The sequence below is a fragment of the Aquarana catesbeiana genome, linkage group LG12 (genome assembly GCF_042186555.1).
Source record: "Aquarana catesbeiana isolate 2022-GZ linkage group LG12, ASM4218655v1, whole genome shotgun sequence".
Lineage (NCBI taxonomy): Eukaryota > Metazoa > Chordata > Amphibia > Anura > Ranidae > Aquarana > Aquarana catesbeiana.
In genome coordinates, this window is record NC_133335.1 from 219,613,468 (window position 1) to 219,630,073 (window position 16,606).

Here is a 16,606-nt window from a genome sequence, read left to right on the forward strand (position 1 = left end):
TCAATCATATTGAAATTAGGTGTGCCTCAGTTGACTGCCTCCTGTACTACAAGTACGCATAGGGTCCTGATTATCCAAGTTTGTGCAAAACATTCTTGAGATAACAGAAGTAATAACCCTTCGTTAAGCATTTCTTTTAGAATACTTCAGAAAAGACCACGGGGGAGGATTGAACTATTATTTAGTTTGGGAAATCTCCAGGCCTATTTTTTGAAGGACTATAGCCGGGACAAGGAAAATATTGTTCTGACAAGTAGTGAAACAAAAGAAGCAACGGTGACAGGGGCGGTACCTGTCAACCCAATTCTTGGCCAGAGAGTAGCTCTCTCTGGAGTAAAGGCAACCTGTAAAAAGGTTGGGGAATCAGTTCAAGGTCCATTGTCCGTAAAGGATGGGTAATAAAATCGCTTCAAAGAGGCCGTCTAACCATGGGGAACCCTACGACTTGACCCCGAAGGAAGAGATGATAGATAAATATGGGCCTTGAGTTGTAAAATATATGCAAGATTGGGATCACTGGACTGGAAAAAAGTATTCTAAAAGAGGTATTTTTAAGCCAAAAGCTTGGGAAGCCCTGTGGTACAATCACCGCGGGAAGATGACAGGAACAAATGAAAGAGATGTGTGGAGTGTATGGATGGTAGAATCCATGCATAGAACTGATGATGTGAATATTTTTACGGTGGGAGTTAAGGAAAAAACACACCAAATGATGCTGAGGAGTAGGGACAAGCAGGAGCAGCCACTAGACCCACATCCCCAGAGTAGTGACAGTGATGAACAGGGGGACGATGAGGAATTGTCAGGATTGGGGCCTTATACAATCACCCGGTTCTTGTTGGCAAGATACTCAGAAGCTGATAAGAATTGTCATCTATCAGCAGATGACAAAGGGGAAGCCACAACTTTCTGCCAAGTTTAACACCCCATTTAAAACCCCCAATGAATCACAGAAAAACTCTTCTTGTGAAGCATTGAAACCAAAGGAAAGAGAGCAGCAAGCCAGGGGAAGGGAATGCTGGAATCAAAGGAAAAAAGTCTCCCCAGTTCCGGATACCATGTACCATCAAAAGGGATACTTTCTTCCCCTCTGACGGAAGAACCTCCGGGATATAGTAATCCCCCATTTACTGGCTGCGTGCCAGCATTCTCCCCTAGACGGCAGTTAACTAGCAATTCCGCTGCTGTAAGCAATACTGGCAGTTTGGCTAGAGAGTACACGGCCTATGTACCTTTACACCCCCAAGTAACTAGCACCCCACAGCAAGGACCTGTGTGGTGTCACTCTAATGGGGAAAGGATACCACCCAATATGGGCACACCTGTATACCATGGGACTGTTAATGCCACCCATCAGGGCACTTTGCAGTTGGATAAAGTGCCCCCACCTGGCAGCAACCATCTTCCCAAGTCTTATTGGGATTCTGTGACAGAATCCCAAAAGACCAATCAACAACTGATATTTTTTTTAGATGACATATCAGTCTATCCTGTAAGAGAACAGGTGTTTTATAATAACAGTGGGAGATCCACTGGAATGATGACACATTACGTGCCCTGGACTCCCTCGGAGATAAAGGGATTCCTGAGGATTATCCCCCATCCAAGGACAGATCCCATTAAATTTGCCAAAGAGCTGCTGGACATCCAGGCAAGCTACAATGCAAACTGGGGTGCAAAATGGAAACCGGTTTGCTTCAACTGCCACAAACCCGGTCACTTAAAGAAGGAGTGTAGAGCTCCAAGACGAAGTAGGCCACCACGACATAAGAGGGGATCTGAAAGAGACCTCAAGTGATGGGAGAACTCCCGATGTTATCTGTAATCTCGACAAAAGAGCAAGGCAGTGCTTACAAATGCAATTAAATAATTCTGTACTCCAAGCATGAATATATTTTCTTTTGTTATCCAAGTTTGTGCTAATCATTCTTGAGATAACAAAAGTAATAGCCCTACTTCAAGCCATTTTTTAAGAATACTTCTGAAAAGTCCACGGGGGAGATTGAACTAAAGAGTTCAGGAAAATCTCCAGGCTGACTTGAAGGACTATCGTCACGAACAGGGAAAATTTTTGTTCTGACAAGTAGTGAAAAGCAGCAACGGTGACGGGGGCGGTACCTGTCAACCCAATCATGGTCCAGAGGGTCACTACCTCTGGAGGATCAACCTATAAAAGTTTGGGAAATCAGGTCAGGGTCCAAGCATCAGTAAGGATGGGTTAAATATGGGCCCTAGGATATTCGTGATTGGGATTGGTGGACAAGAAGGAGGTTTTCTAAGAAAGGTAAAACTTAAAGTATGGGAAGATCTGTACCGTGCTCAGCACACAAAGATGACACCGCCATATGACTTCAGTTGCCCAGTCAGAGAGAGGAGATAACAGAGCAACGGATTTGGGTATGTCTGAATTCAGGGGGACATACTCCACACCTAAGGTATGTACCAACAATGTTCCATCCCTGGTGTTTCTACAAGAATAAAACCCTGGAAGGTAAGAGTTTTTTTATAAAAAAATTGCCCCCATACAGGCGGAGAAGGGGCTAATGAAATGGGATGGATTTCTGAAAGAATTTCAACCTTACCAAACAGATGTTATGGGTTTAAGAAGTACAGGTTATTATAGAAAACATGCTGATATGTGTGATGTCTAGAGGTCATCTTTGACCTAGCTAATTGGGTGAGTGTGTGGAATATGCAATATACAATACAATATACAATACAGCCACCCAAATGACCCCCCCTTCTTTCTCACCAGATCTGTGAGAGTGTAAAGCGAACTGTATTGACATGCAAATTACCTGAGCCAAGATAATTACCTATGTGTTTGTTTTCCAGAGACAGTTCTGCGAGAGGTTTGTGGTGAGGTATTATGATTTGTTGATAAATGGTACCACTAAAAGATTTATTATGAGTTGCTAATTTTTTTTCCATGTGGTATAAATATGTATTAAGTAATACATGATAATAATAAGTTGAGCTCAACAATTTTTGGTATTTAAAAAAAAAAAGAAAAAAGTGCACTGTTTATGTAATGTAATGTACTGTATATTTGTGTTTCATATGCTAATGTCTTGTTACAGGTATATAATCATTGGTTTATTTTGTTTCTAGGAGGAAAAATGTAATGTTTATTACTAAAATTTCATTGATGTTTTATCCCTCAGATTCGATAATTGGGTTTCATGGCTTTCAGAACAAAAGGATATCACAGCCTCCATAGACAATTTTTTTTTCCTGGTTACCCCAGAGAAAAGGCTTGATATCAAACCTGACACCCCCATACATTTACAGAAACTTCCTCTGGGATTTGGGGCTGAGTTAAAAGCTTGGCTGGTAGATTTCAGGCAACAGGATGAAGTTTTAAATGTGCTAAGAGATGCTGAAAAAAAAAACAAGCCACCATACGACTCACCCATGATACAGCTTTCCTTTTTGCTCCACCCTGTTGTTGTCCTAATCTGTGCAGCCTTAATGCTTTTCCTGATGCAAGTAATAATGTGCATTACTATCAGGAGAATGAACGCCAAAGCTAAGAGAATGTGTACCTCAACGAGGTATCTTCTCTCAAGGAACAGAAAGGCCACTAACTCAGAAACAAATCTCTGAAGAAGCCTGATCCAATCCAGACCAATACAAATAATTTGCGCATTTAAGGGAGGACCCGAGAACTATATTTTTCTTGTTTTTTTTTTTTTTTGTTTTTTTTGTTCTAGGGATAAGCCTCTTCAATTTGTAATAACAAAGTGCAGTCAGGTTTAGCCAAATTCTAAAAGTTTTAATCATTTTTTTATTCTTATTTTTTTCCCTCTCGTTAATATCTGTGTACCTGACCTGCAAAAATACTGCTAATTACTAGAATGGGAGAGGAGTTTTTTTAAAAGAAGGAACTATATTTTTTATTTTTTATCATTATTTTTATTTTTCAACCGATGTATTATTATTATTTTTTTTTTTTTTATACAGACAGATTCAGTGCTCTTTAACAGTAAGCTTGGTTGGAGCAGCATTAAATCTGTAGTTTTTTTTGTTTGTTTTTTTCATTATAAATTTTACTATTTTTCTTGTTACTCACCTCTCTTCTGTTCCTTTTCCTCCTTTTAATATTATATTCTCTAAGTTCTTCTTTTGGTTTCTATCATTTATCTTCTCAAGATAATGTAACTAAGACATCAGTCATATAATTTTTGTTAAAAAAAAAAAAAGACTTTTAAGACACGTTAGAATTCCTGCCCTTCAGTACCATTTTTTTACACCCAGTGAAACCAAAGTATCCCTGGACATCCAGGTTTTTATGTCTTAATGTAATTCTACCTCCCAAATGTAATTCTCTACCCCCAAATGTAATTCTACCTCTCCTAGTCTATCTACTGCTTTATAGTCTTAATGGCCACACCACTGCTCCTGTCTGGCATTCCTCCAATAACTGTACACTGATGTTCTCCTCTCTCTTTTTTGTATTCATGCATGACTGTCCGGAGGCCCGCCAAACCACCACCGGAAGAAGCAACGACAACCAAGTAATTTCTTGAGACAAATGTGCCACAAATAAGACTCTCCTGAACTTTCCTTCACCATGCTGAAAAGTCCTGTCTCGTGGTCCGATCCAATCGTTACAATCATTACACCACATTCACAAGTTACAGGACTAGATATGCCAGGATCCCGCCATCAATGTTGGAGTTCCACTCTTCCAAGGCAGAGGGGCGATGAAACATTGAAGTACAGACACTCATGGTTCGGAGGTGAAGTCTCAAAGGCATCAGGATTTCTTTACTATCTCAAGTCTACCTTGATGGGTTCCGGCGTGTTCAAGAACGGAAGAGGAGGCCGCAGTGGTGGTGTGGGAAGGGTCGGGGCTTCTGGGCTGTTGTGGGTGGGTACAAAATCATTGACGGTGGACATAAGTTCAAGAATGAATTTCAGGGGGGACTGTGGTGGAAATTCTTGGATTTCATATTTATAACAAGTAGCTTCAAGGGAACCATTGCAAGGACTCTAATTAAATTACCGTGCCCCATTGGATATGTGTGTGCGTGTATGTATGTATATGTGTGTATGTATGTATATATATATATATATATATATATATATATATATATGTGGGTACGTGTATGTAGGTATAAGATGATATATTTTGTAATATCATGATGAGATAGGGGCCCAGCCTACCTTTTAAAAAGACTTTTTTTTCTGTCTCATGTGGGAACTATTGAATGTCTTCAGGTGTTAATTAAATTCCTTTTGTTTTGAAAAGAGCCTTTGCAGACGTTGAGGCTCCATCTCACCAGGGGCCGTTGACATGCAAATGTCAGAACTGTTTGGGCTTGGGATCAAAGGGGGTTGTTTATTAGGTCATAGACCTGGAGGCACCGGAAACCTTAAAACCCGATCATGAACATTTAGGAAGCTTCAGCGGTAGCCAATCAGAATTTGAGGCAACTCTGAACCAATGAACATGTAGGCGGCTTCAGAGGTAGCCAATCAGAATTTGATGCAACTCTGAACGTGTTTCATTTGTTGATTGGTGGAAAATGAATATAAAATAGGTGGAGAGTTGTTTGACATTCTGTTTCGACTCCAGACCATCGAGACGACAGGATGTCTGTGCTAAGTATTCCCCTATCTCTCCTTACTTTTTCCCTAACCTTTTCTATCCTAGGATTTTTCTTAAAATATTGATAGCCTGTGTATGCCCATTGTAACCATGTCTGAGTTTGGCCTACATTATCTTTGTAGCCTGGCAACACTGTACCTGCAATATCAGTTGAGATATTTGATAATTTCTAATTATTCTAACGTTTATTTTCTGTATGAATAAATGTAATTGTTTATCTATTCGCACCGTTATCGTTCGTTTTTTTTATTCTTATATAGACAAAGGTTTTAATCATTTATTTTATGCATCATTAATTAATTGAGTTATAAACATTGCCAACACACAACAACCCTAAACATACAGCCAGAGCTACAATGGAATGGTTTAGATCAAAGCAAATTCATGTGTTAGAATGGTCCAGTCAAAGTCAAGACCTAAATCCAATTGAGAATCTGTGGCAAGACTTGAAAATTGCTGTTCACAGACGCTCTCCATCCAATCTGACAGAACTTGAGCTATTTTGCAAAAAAGGTTGGGCAAAAAATGTCCCTCTCTAGATGTGCAAAGCTGGTAGAGACATCCCCAAAAAGACTTGCAGCTGTAATTGCAGTGAAAGGAGGTTCTACAAAGTATTGACTCAGGGGGGCTGAATACAAATGCACCCCACACTTCACATATATTTGTTAAAAAAAAAAAAAAAAAAAAAACCTATCATTTTCCTTCCACTTCACAATTATGTGCCACTTTGTGTTGGTCTATCACATAAAATCCCAATAAAATACCATTTACGTTTTTGGTTGTAACATGACAAAATGTGGAAAATTTCAAGGGGTATGAATACTTTTTCAAGGCACTATACTTGCCCTCCAGAAGATTTACCCCCTTCATGACCGGGCCATTTTTGGTGATACGGTACTGCGTTCATTTAATTGACTATTGCGCGGTCGTGCGACACTGTACCCAAATAAAATTTATGTAAATTTGTTTCCACAAATAGAGCTTTCTTTTGGCGGTATTTGATCACCGCTGCGTTTTTTTATTTTTTGCACTATAAACAAAAAAAGACTGACAATTTTGAAAAACAAAAAAATATTTTTTAGTTTCTGCTATAAAACATATCCAATAAAAAAATTTTAAAAAATCTAATTTCTTCATCAATTTAGGCCAATATGTATTCTGCTACATGTTTATGGTAAAAAACAAAAAAAAAAAAAAAACCAATAGGCATATATTGATTGGTTTGCACAAAAGTTATAGCGTCTGGGGTATATTTATGGAACTTTTTATTTTTTTATACTAGTAATGGCGGCAATCAGCGACTTATAGCGGAACTGTGATATTGCAGCGGACAATCTGACACTTTTGACACTTTCCGGGAACCAGTGACACTAATATAGTGATCAGTGCTAAAAATATGCATTGTCACTGTACTAATGACACTGGCTGGGAAGGGGTTAAACATCTAGGGCGACCCAAAGGTTAACTGTGTGCCTAGCCAGTGTTTTTTGTGTGTACAGTGAGCTGTTTTTACTAAGACCCCTTTCACACTGAGGCAGTTTTCAGGCGTTTTAGCACCTGTAAAGCGCCTGAAAACTGCCTCCTATTCCGCCCGAGTGCTTTCACACCCGGGCGGTGCGCTTGCGGGACGTTAGAAAAGGTCCTGCAAGCAGCATCTTTGGGGCGGTTTGGGAGCGCTGCATACAGCGCTCCCAAAATGCCCCTGCCCATTGCAATGAATGGGTAGCGCTTCCAAAGCACCGAAACACAGGCGGTTTTAACCCCTTCTTCGGCCTCTAGCGGGGATTAAAAGCGTCCCGCTAGCGGGCGAAAAGCGCCGATTAAACAGCGGTAAAGCGCCGCTAAAATGAGCCGGCACCCGCTGATCGGCTTCCGCTGTGACAAATCACGCTCCTTATCCAGAAGTGCAGAATCAGGTATATACGCATTTCTGCACAGAACGGCTGCCCTGTAGCAGTAAATATACTATAGGGCAGTCGTTAAATGGTTAAAAAACAAACAAAAAAAAAAACAAAAAAAAAAAACAGGATGTTTGTTCCTCAAACTATCATTGTATCGTTAAAACGCTCACAGAAAACACAGGAAACGTGTCTCGTGTGGACATAATGGGCCATGCAAATCTTTCTTTTTAAAAAATTATATGTTTATATATATATATAATTTAATAGTTTTCCAGTGCATTAGCAAATACAACCAAAAACAAAAACAGTTTATAAAGTTCATAAATAAAACAATATAACAATCAGGACTGTAAGAATTTACAACAGATTTAAAAAAAAAAAAAAAAGTTAAAAAATTACAATCTAAAATGTGTCAACCCAAACACGTGCCAAAGCCTTGACAGGTTACGGACATCCATGATGAAGAATAAGGACCATTTAATCATTGTAGAGCGGGAGACTTTTTGTCCTTCAGGTGTTATCATGCTTAGCTCCTGAATAAGGTGATAGATAATTGGCACGGCCCTAACACTAATCCTAGCAATATAATTTACTAAATGTCTCTTTGTTCTTCACACACACGTCTCGGGATTTGTCACCACTTCGCCATTCTGTTTATCCTCCTCTTTCAAAAACTGATCTGTTTCGGCCGCCTCTGGCTTCTCGCCTTCGCCCTCGGTTGCCTTTTCTTGAAGTTTATGGAGTTCTCCGATTTCTGCAACCTCTTCTTTGCAATGTGGCTCTTCAGGTTTTTTCTTGATGCAGAAGAAATTGCCAGTAGTCAGGACTATAGCTGATATGGTCACTTCCACACCGGCGATGAGGAACACAAACATGTATCTGTGGGTGGCATCCAAAATCTTTCCTACAATGGAAAAGTAAAAAAAGAAATATTAAATGTTAAGTTTCTTGCTTAGATGTTCATCTCTTCACAACTTCACGTCCCAATCCCCCCCCCCCCCCCCCCCCAAGCGGTAATAGCAGTAATACCTTGGTTTGCGAGTAACGTGGTATACGAGCGTTTTGCAAGACGGGCAACTTTTGTTTTTTAAATTGTAACTCGATATGGAGCGCTGTCTTGCAAGACGAACAGTAGAAGGATCACAGTTTTAATGTAATAAAAAAAAAAAAGTGGAATTACACTCACAATGTATATCCCAAGTTAAAGGGGTTGTAAACCGTTGTGGTTTTTCACCTTATTCTATGCATTAAGGTGAAAAACCTCCTGTGGTGCTGCAGCTCCCCCTGAACCCCCGTTTTACTTACCTGACCCCGATCCTTCGCCAACCGGGAACGAGCAGACCAGCTCTAGCTGGTGTCTCGTGTCCTGATTGGATAGATTGATAGCAGTGCAGCCATTGGCTTCCGCTGCTGTCAATCAATCAAATCCAATGATGCAGCGCTGGGGGGGGGCAGTGCAGAGTCCTGTATTCTGTGAATGGACACAGATGCAGGACTCGGGAGAGAGCTTCTCCAATGTGGACACTCGATGCGGGGAGGAGCCAGGAGCGCCGCTGGGGGACCCCAGAAGAGGATGTTCGGGGGCCACTCTGTGCAAAACGAACTGTACAGTGGAGGTAAGTATGACATGTTTGTTATTTAAAAAAAAACAAAAAAACAACAAAGCTTTACAATCCCTTTAAGGAGTCTGGTGCTTATCCATGTAAAGCCGCTGGTGCAGTGGAGGCCTGTGATGCAGAGCGTTAGGGGGGGTCACCACCACCACCACCCTAATACATGCGTCCTGCCCCCTAATCTACATGGATACCAATGTTTTTTTTGCTTTTTTTTTTTAAGCACATGATTAAAGCCTGAGGCTCTAATAGGCTTAAAAAAGGTGTGGGCTCAGGGCGCAGAGTACTGTGCCCCGAGCTCACCCAGTTGTGTGACAATAGCGAATTAATATTCGCTATTGTCTTCCTGATTCTCCTCCCGGTCAATGAGGAGGCGGGTCCTTAGACCTATTGGCCGCAAAGGAGGAGGAGGGAGGAGATGCAGGGGAAGCCGCCAGGAAGCACCAGGAGGAGGAGACGTCACCCGCCGCCTGAAGGAATCGCTGGCTGCCTGCGAACTAGATGGGGGGATGCCTGTGACACCGACCTGACTGACCGAGGGGGGGGTTGGCAATTAGCAGGTGGATTGTTTGCCAACCCCCAAAACATATACCACCAGCCGCCACTGCGCTGGTGTATGCAGTACTGTATATGACCAGAGGTGCAGGGGCACTGGTGTATGCAATACTGTATGTGGCCAGAGGTGCAGGGGCACTGGTGTATGCAGTACTGTATGTGGCCAGAGGTGCAGGGGTACTGGTGTATGCAATACTGTATGTGGCCAGAGGTGCAGGGGCACTAGTGTATGCAGTACTGTATGTGGCCAGAGGTGCAGGGGTACTGGTGTATGCAGTACTGTATGTGGCCAGAGGTGCAGGGGCACTGGTGTATGCAGTACTGTATGTGGCCAGAGGTGCAGGGGCACTGGTGTATGCAGTACTGTATGTGGCCAGAGGTGCAGGGGCACTGGTGTATGCAGTACTGTATGTGGCCAGAGGTGCAAGGGCACTGGTGTATGCAGTACTGCATGTGGCCTGAGGTCCGGGGGTGCTGGTGGCTCCCAGGGCTTCCTGGAGAACTTGGAGACACTCCCAGCTGGGTGGGGCGGGCGTAACGCACGTTTGGAGCACCCAGAGGTGTCAACAGTTCCCGAGTGTCTCCGAGTTCTCAAGGAAGCAAAGGGAGCCACCAGCGCCCCCAGACCTCTGGCCGTATACACCAGAAGCTTTACTGTATACACCAGCGGCTTTACATTACTGAGCACCAGACTCCTTAATGCAGGATCTTGTTTTTAACACTGTGAGTGTAATTCCATTTTTTTACATTAAAACTGTGATCCTTCTACTGCTCGTATTGCCCCCGGTCCTCTGGCTATGTACTGTATACACTATACAGTTTATACTGTACTGTATTTTGTATTGCCGTAATCATTTTTATATGAATAAATGGTTGTGGAACAAATCATCTGAGTTTTCATTATTTCTTATGAGGAAATTCGCTTTGATATACAAGTGTTTTGGGTTACAAGCATGTTTCCGGGAACTAATTATGCTCGCAATCCAAGGTGTTACTGTACTTACAACACCAAACCCTCCTCCCACCAGTCTTTCCTTGAACATGCTCTGGCCGTCTCCCATTCATATTGCGCATGTGTGCCAGATCTCCGTGCAATTCCTTGGTTATGTCATACCCCAAGGCATCGCTGGAGATCGCCATGTAAAAGAGGGTTGTTGTTTTTTTTTTTTTTCTGTCCTGCAGTTAATAAAATAGACAAAATATATACAAAATACTTTTCCCTTTAACCTGGTTTGCACAAAATTTATAGCGTCTACAAACTATGGGATATATTTATGGAATTTTTATTTATTTATTTTACTAGTAATGGAGGCGATCAGCGATTTTTAGCGGGACTGCGACAATTGCAGCAGACAAATCGTACACCCAACTGACACTTTTTTGAGGACCAGTGACACTAATACAGTGATCAGTGCTAAAAAAATATAAATATGCGCTGTCACTGTACTAATGACACTGGCAGGGAAGGGGTTAACATCAGTGGCGATCAACTGTGTTTCCTGGGAGTGCTTGCTAACTGTGGGGGAGGTGCTTTGACTGGGGGAAGGCAAAGATCCGTGTTCCTGCTTTGCAGAAACAGAAGATCTCCATCTTCCCCTCTCAAAGAACGGCGATCTGCCTTGTTTACATAGGCAGACCGCTGTCGTCCCCCCCCACCCCCCCCGGGAACGATCGTGGGGTGCTGAAGAACATCGGGTCCGCCAGACCCACTGATTGGCCCCAGACCCAGTGCAGGAAATCACCTACAGGTACGTTATTTCGTGCAGGAGGGCCGCCTGCCGCAGTATATCTGCACGGGGCGGTCCAGAAGAGGTTAAAGGTTCACCTTTGCCAAAAAACTGCCTATGCAGATAACGGGCATTTGTAGATAAATGCAAACTGTCGTTTTGGCATAAGTTAAATAATGCTCTTGCTAGAGGTGTTGGCCATTTACTTATCTCATGAAGACTGACCAGAAAGCTCCCTAGATGTTGCTAAGGACGTTGCTAAGAGAAGCCTAGCTGTTACTGTTCGCCTTCACCATTCAATTCCCCTCTATAATGTGCTCTCCCCCCCCGATACAGTAGCTCTGAGCTCAGCGTTTGAGAGCTTGCTCATGTGATGGTGGGGGTGACCAGTAACAGTTAGGCATCTTTTAGCAACGTCCTAGAAGTTTTCCAGTCAGGGTTCATGAGGTATGTAAATGGCCTATACCTATAGCAACAGCGGTATTTCATTTTGGTCAGAGCCGCACAGTTTGTTTTTATTTACAGACACCCCTTATCTGCATAAGCAGTTTTCTGGTAAAGGTGAACTAACCCTTGAACCACTTGCCTACCAGGCACTTTTACCCCCTTCCTGCCCAGGCCAATTTTCAGCTTTCAGCGCTGTCACACTTTGAATGACAATTGCGCTGTCATGCAGCACTGTACCCATATGACATTTTTATCATTTTTTCACACAAATAGAGCTTTCTTTTGGTGGTATTTAATCACCGCTGGGTTTTTTATTTTTTGCTAAACAAACGAAAAAAGAGCGAAAATTAAAAAAAAAAAAAAAATTTTTATAGTTTGTTATAAAATTTTGCAAACAGGTCATTTTTCCCCTTTACTGATGTGGGCTGATGAGGCTGCACTGATGGACACTGATAGGTGGCACCGATGGGGACTCAGCAATCACAGAGCACGCTGCAGGGGGCGCACTGGTAACGCGATCACGGGAAGACGTGCATGGACACCTTCCCGGTAAAGTAAGCTTGCACTGTGGCCGTCTTCCAACTATAACTCAGGCAGGAAGTGATTAAATGACCATCCCGGACGGAACCTGACTTTGCAAAGAAATCCAACACAAACATTCGACCCAAACCATCAATCATGCAGTGTTTGGCCTGAAAATATTTCTCAACTAAAATCTATTACCAGTTATTATTGATCAGATATTGAACGGTTATTAGAACCATCTAGGGACATCTGTGTTGGATGGACTTTTATGTTCCTACGCTTGATTGAGTTACATCCAGTGTAATATATGCTTTGAAATCTACCCATGTGGTCATAACAGGGCAGAAACATCTATAAGGCAACCTAGGTAGAAAGCTAATGCCCTGTACACACGGTCAGATTTTCCAACGGAAAATGTGTGATAGGACCTTGTTGTCGGAAATTCCGACCGTGTGTAGGCTCCATCACACATTTTCCGACACACAAAGTTTGAGAGCAGGCTATAAAATTTTCCAACAACAAAATCCGTTGTCGGAAATTCCGATCGTGTGTACACAAATCCGACGCACAAAGTGCCACGCATGCTCAGAATGAATTAAGAAATGAAAGCTATTGGCTACTGCCCCGTTTATAGTCCCGACGTACGTGTTTTACGTCACCGCGTTCAGAATGATCGGATTTTCCGGCAACTTTGTGTGACCGTGTGTATGCAAGACAAGTTGGAGCCAACATCCGTCGGAAAAAATCCTAGGATTTTTTTGTCGGAATGTCCGATCAATGTCCGACCGTGTGTACGGGGCATAATGCAGCTTACGCACGCTCGGACTTTTCGACCGGACTGGTCTGACGGACGCCGACGGACCAAATCCGGCGGACAATCCGATCGTGTGTGGGCTTCAAAGGACCTTCAGCGGACTTTTCCAGTCGCAAGTCTGACGGACTTTAGATTTGGAACAGGCTTCAAATCTTTTCGTCGTAACTCCGCCGGACCCAGAAATCCGCTCGTCTGTATGCTAGTCCGACGGCCAACGCTAGGGCAGCTATTGGCTACAGGCTATCAACTTCCTTATTTTAGTCCGGTGTACGTCATCACGTACAAATCCGTCGGACTTTGGTGTGATCGTGTGTAGGCAAGTCCGTTCATTAGAAAGTCCGTCGGAAGTCCGTCAAAAGTCCGTCGAAAGTCCGCTGGAAAGTTTGTCGGACCAGTTCGGTCGAAAAGTCCGCCCGTGTGTACGTGGCATAAGGCCCAGTGGATGTCTAGGGGGCCCAGCTATGACCTTTCAATCTCCTACAGTAAGCCAGGAGGATAGTCCAATTGGTGAAAGCTGTGCACCTGCCTGTGACTTCACAAGGTTGTACATAGACCATTTGTGACAAATGGGGCCAACTGTGGTGCTAGACAATGTACCGTAAAATGATTCAACCTCTCTGTGCCTATTACAATCCTGTCAATACCAGAGATAGAGAGACCAAAACTTTTCCAAACATGGGTCTCCCGATAAGAATAGAAAATCAAAGTCATTATTGGATATCTACATAGTTACATAGTAGGTGAGGTTGAAAAAAGACACAAGTCCATCAAGTCCAACCTATGTGTGTGATTATATGTCAGTATTACATTGTATATTATATTGTATATCTAATCGTTTTTTGAAACTATCAATGAACCCCGTTGAGACCACCGCCTGTGGAAGGGAATTCCACATCCTTGCCGCTCTTACAGTAAAGAACCATCTACATAGTTTAAGGTTAAACCTCTTTTCTTCTAATTTTAATGAGTGGCCACGAGTCTTGTTAAACTCCCTTCTGCGAAAAAGTTTTATCCCTATTGTGGGGTTCACCCGTACGGTATTTGTATATTGAAATCATATCCCCTCTCAAGCGTCTCTTCTCCACAGAGAATAAGTTCAGCGCTCGCAACCTTTCCTCATAACTAATATCCTCCAGACCCTTTATTAGTTTTGTTGCCCTTCTTTGTACTCGCTCCATTTCCAGTACATCCTTCCTGAGGACTGGTGCACAGAACTGGACAGCATACTCCAGGTGCAGCCGGACCAGAGTCTTGTAGAGCGGGAGAATTATTGTTTTATCTCTGGAGTTGATCCCTTTCTTAATGCCAATATTATGTTTGCTTTGTTAGCAGCAGATTGGCACTGCATGCCATTGCTGAGCCTATCATCTACTAGGACCCCCAGGTCCTTTTCCATCCTAGATTCCCCTAGAGGTTCTCCCCCCAGTGTATAGATTGCATTCGTATTTTTGCCACCCAAATGCATTATTTTACATTTTTCTACATTGAACCTCATCTGCCATGTAGTTGCCCACCCCATTAATTTGTTCAGATCTTTTTGCAAGGTTTTCACATCCTGTGGAGAAGTTATTGCCCTGCTTAGCTTAGTATCGTCTGCAAATACAGAGCTTGAACTGTTTATCCCATCCTCCAGGTCGTTTATGAACAAACTAAATAGGATTGGTCCCAGCAGAGAACCCTGGGGGACCCCACTACCCACCCCTGACCCTGATATATGGTCAAACAATAACTACATCCCCCTTACTTGGACGTCAAATGTCCTTTTCTGTCTCAAGTGAAAGTGCCAGCTTAGACCCCAAATTTTCAGGTTGAAGAACTATGAGTTTGACACTCATGCTAAGATGGAGAAGACCTACTGTAGCTCAGAAAGTGCAGAGGTCAATGAAGAACCTATATCCAGGCAAATAAGGAAATCTGCAACCTGTGAGTACCATAGATACTTAATAAACCAAATGTTAGGTTTTTTATAGACTTTGCATAAGCTGATCTACGTAATTGATGTTGTTTCATGAGGGCAATCATTCTCAATCTCTGAAAAGTAAGTGTAGATACTTCTAGCTGGTAATATTTAGTATTTGAATGAAAAACAAAAATACCCCCCACCACAGCTTACTGAAAACTGTGTACATTATTGAATGTTTACCTGCTGAGGGAGGTCCAATGAAAACTGCTATAGCCTCTGCCAAGAGCACCAATCCAATAGCGCTGGAGAACCTTTGCGTGCCGACAATGGCCATGAGGACTTCAAACTGCAGAGCACCGACCATTCCATACGAGATTCCAAAGAAGATGCAGAAGACCACCAAGCCCCCGTAGGTATCAGACATAGAGCCCATCAAATCGGTAAAACCATTAAAGATCATGGCAAAGCCCATGAGATAGACGCAGCGTGGTCGCACCCATTTTAGACCCGCAATGACACCACAGGTAGGTCTAGCAAATATGTCGACAAATCCAAGGATGGTGAGGAGAAACGCTGCCTTTGTGTCTTCTGTGCCGAGGTCTTTTGCATAGCTGACCACAAAAACAGGTGGCACAAAAAGCCCCAAAACCATAATGGAGGCAGCAATTGTGTAGATAACGAAGCCCCGGTCTCTGAACACTGTGAAGTCCAGAAGCTTTCTTGGTTTTTTTTGTAAATCTTTGCTCTCCTCTATCTCTTTTTCTTTTATCTTTTGTTTCTCTTCCTTTGTTGGTTCCAAAGGTCTCATTAGTGCACCACATGCACAGCAGTTCAGAAGAAGACCCCCGAGGATAAGAAAGCCACCACGCCAGCCGAACTTATGCTGGAGGATCTGCCCCAATGGGGACAGGCAACAGAGGAAGACGGGACTTCCAGCTGCGGCAAGACCATTGGCCAGTGGACGGCGTTTGTCAAAGTATCTGTTTAACATGATGAGTGAAGGCTGGAAATTCAAAGCCAGGCCCAAACCTGAGGAGGGGAATAAGAAGACATATATGTTAAAGAATATGTAAACCCAACATTTCATATTCCTGATATGTGCCTGCTGCACCATGTACTTGTATGAAAAAGTCTCCTGTTCTTTTTGTATTGCTTCCTTTGTGTGAAATCCCTGCCAATCCTTCTGCCTTTTCCTATTAAAAACTGACCACACTAGACATGAGCGCACAGCGTAGTCAGCTCTGTGCTGTGAACTCTCCTGCTCTCCTCCAATGATCAAATTTGTCCTGACCAGCCCCCTACTCCCTGAACTGCCTTTCACTAGGAAGACCAGTGTGCTGCTGTTTCTCCACCCTCACCTATCTACGCAGCTGAGAAAAGAGGGAACGTGATCACTTATAAAAAAAAAGTGGGGGGGGGGAGGTATTAATAATATTTTTTTTATATGTATACACATTTTTTTTGCCTTTCATTTCTATTTTAAGCCGAACGGATTGTTTTACAAGGT

The 16,606-nt window shown here is 42.8% G+C and overlaps 1 protein-coding gene across 2 annotated transcripts in view; it reads right to left on the minus strand.

Annotated features, from left to right (window-relative positions):
• Positions 1-5,854: 5,854 nt before the first annotated feature.
• The window catches only part of SLC16A3 (solute carrier family 16 member 3), a 64,782-nt gene continuing 54,030 nt past the window's right edge, over positions 5,855-16,606 (minus strand). For both annotated transcript variants that reach the window (XM_073606699.1, XM_073606698.1), the window contains 2 exons: positions 15,340-16,128; positions 5,855-8,419 (listed from right to left, as the gene is read on the minus strand). In XM_073606699.1, the coding sequence (XP_073462800.1) occupies positions 8,127-8,419; positions 15,340-16,128 (1,082 nt within the window). In that variant the 3' untranslated portion in view covers positions 5,855-8,126. The remainder of the gene's footprint in view (positions 8,420-15,339; positions 16,129-16,606) is intronic.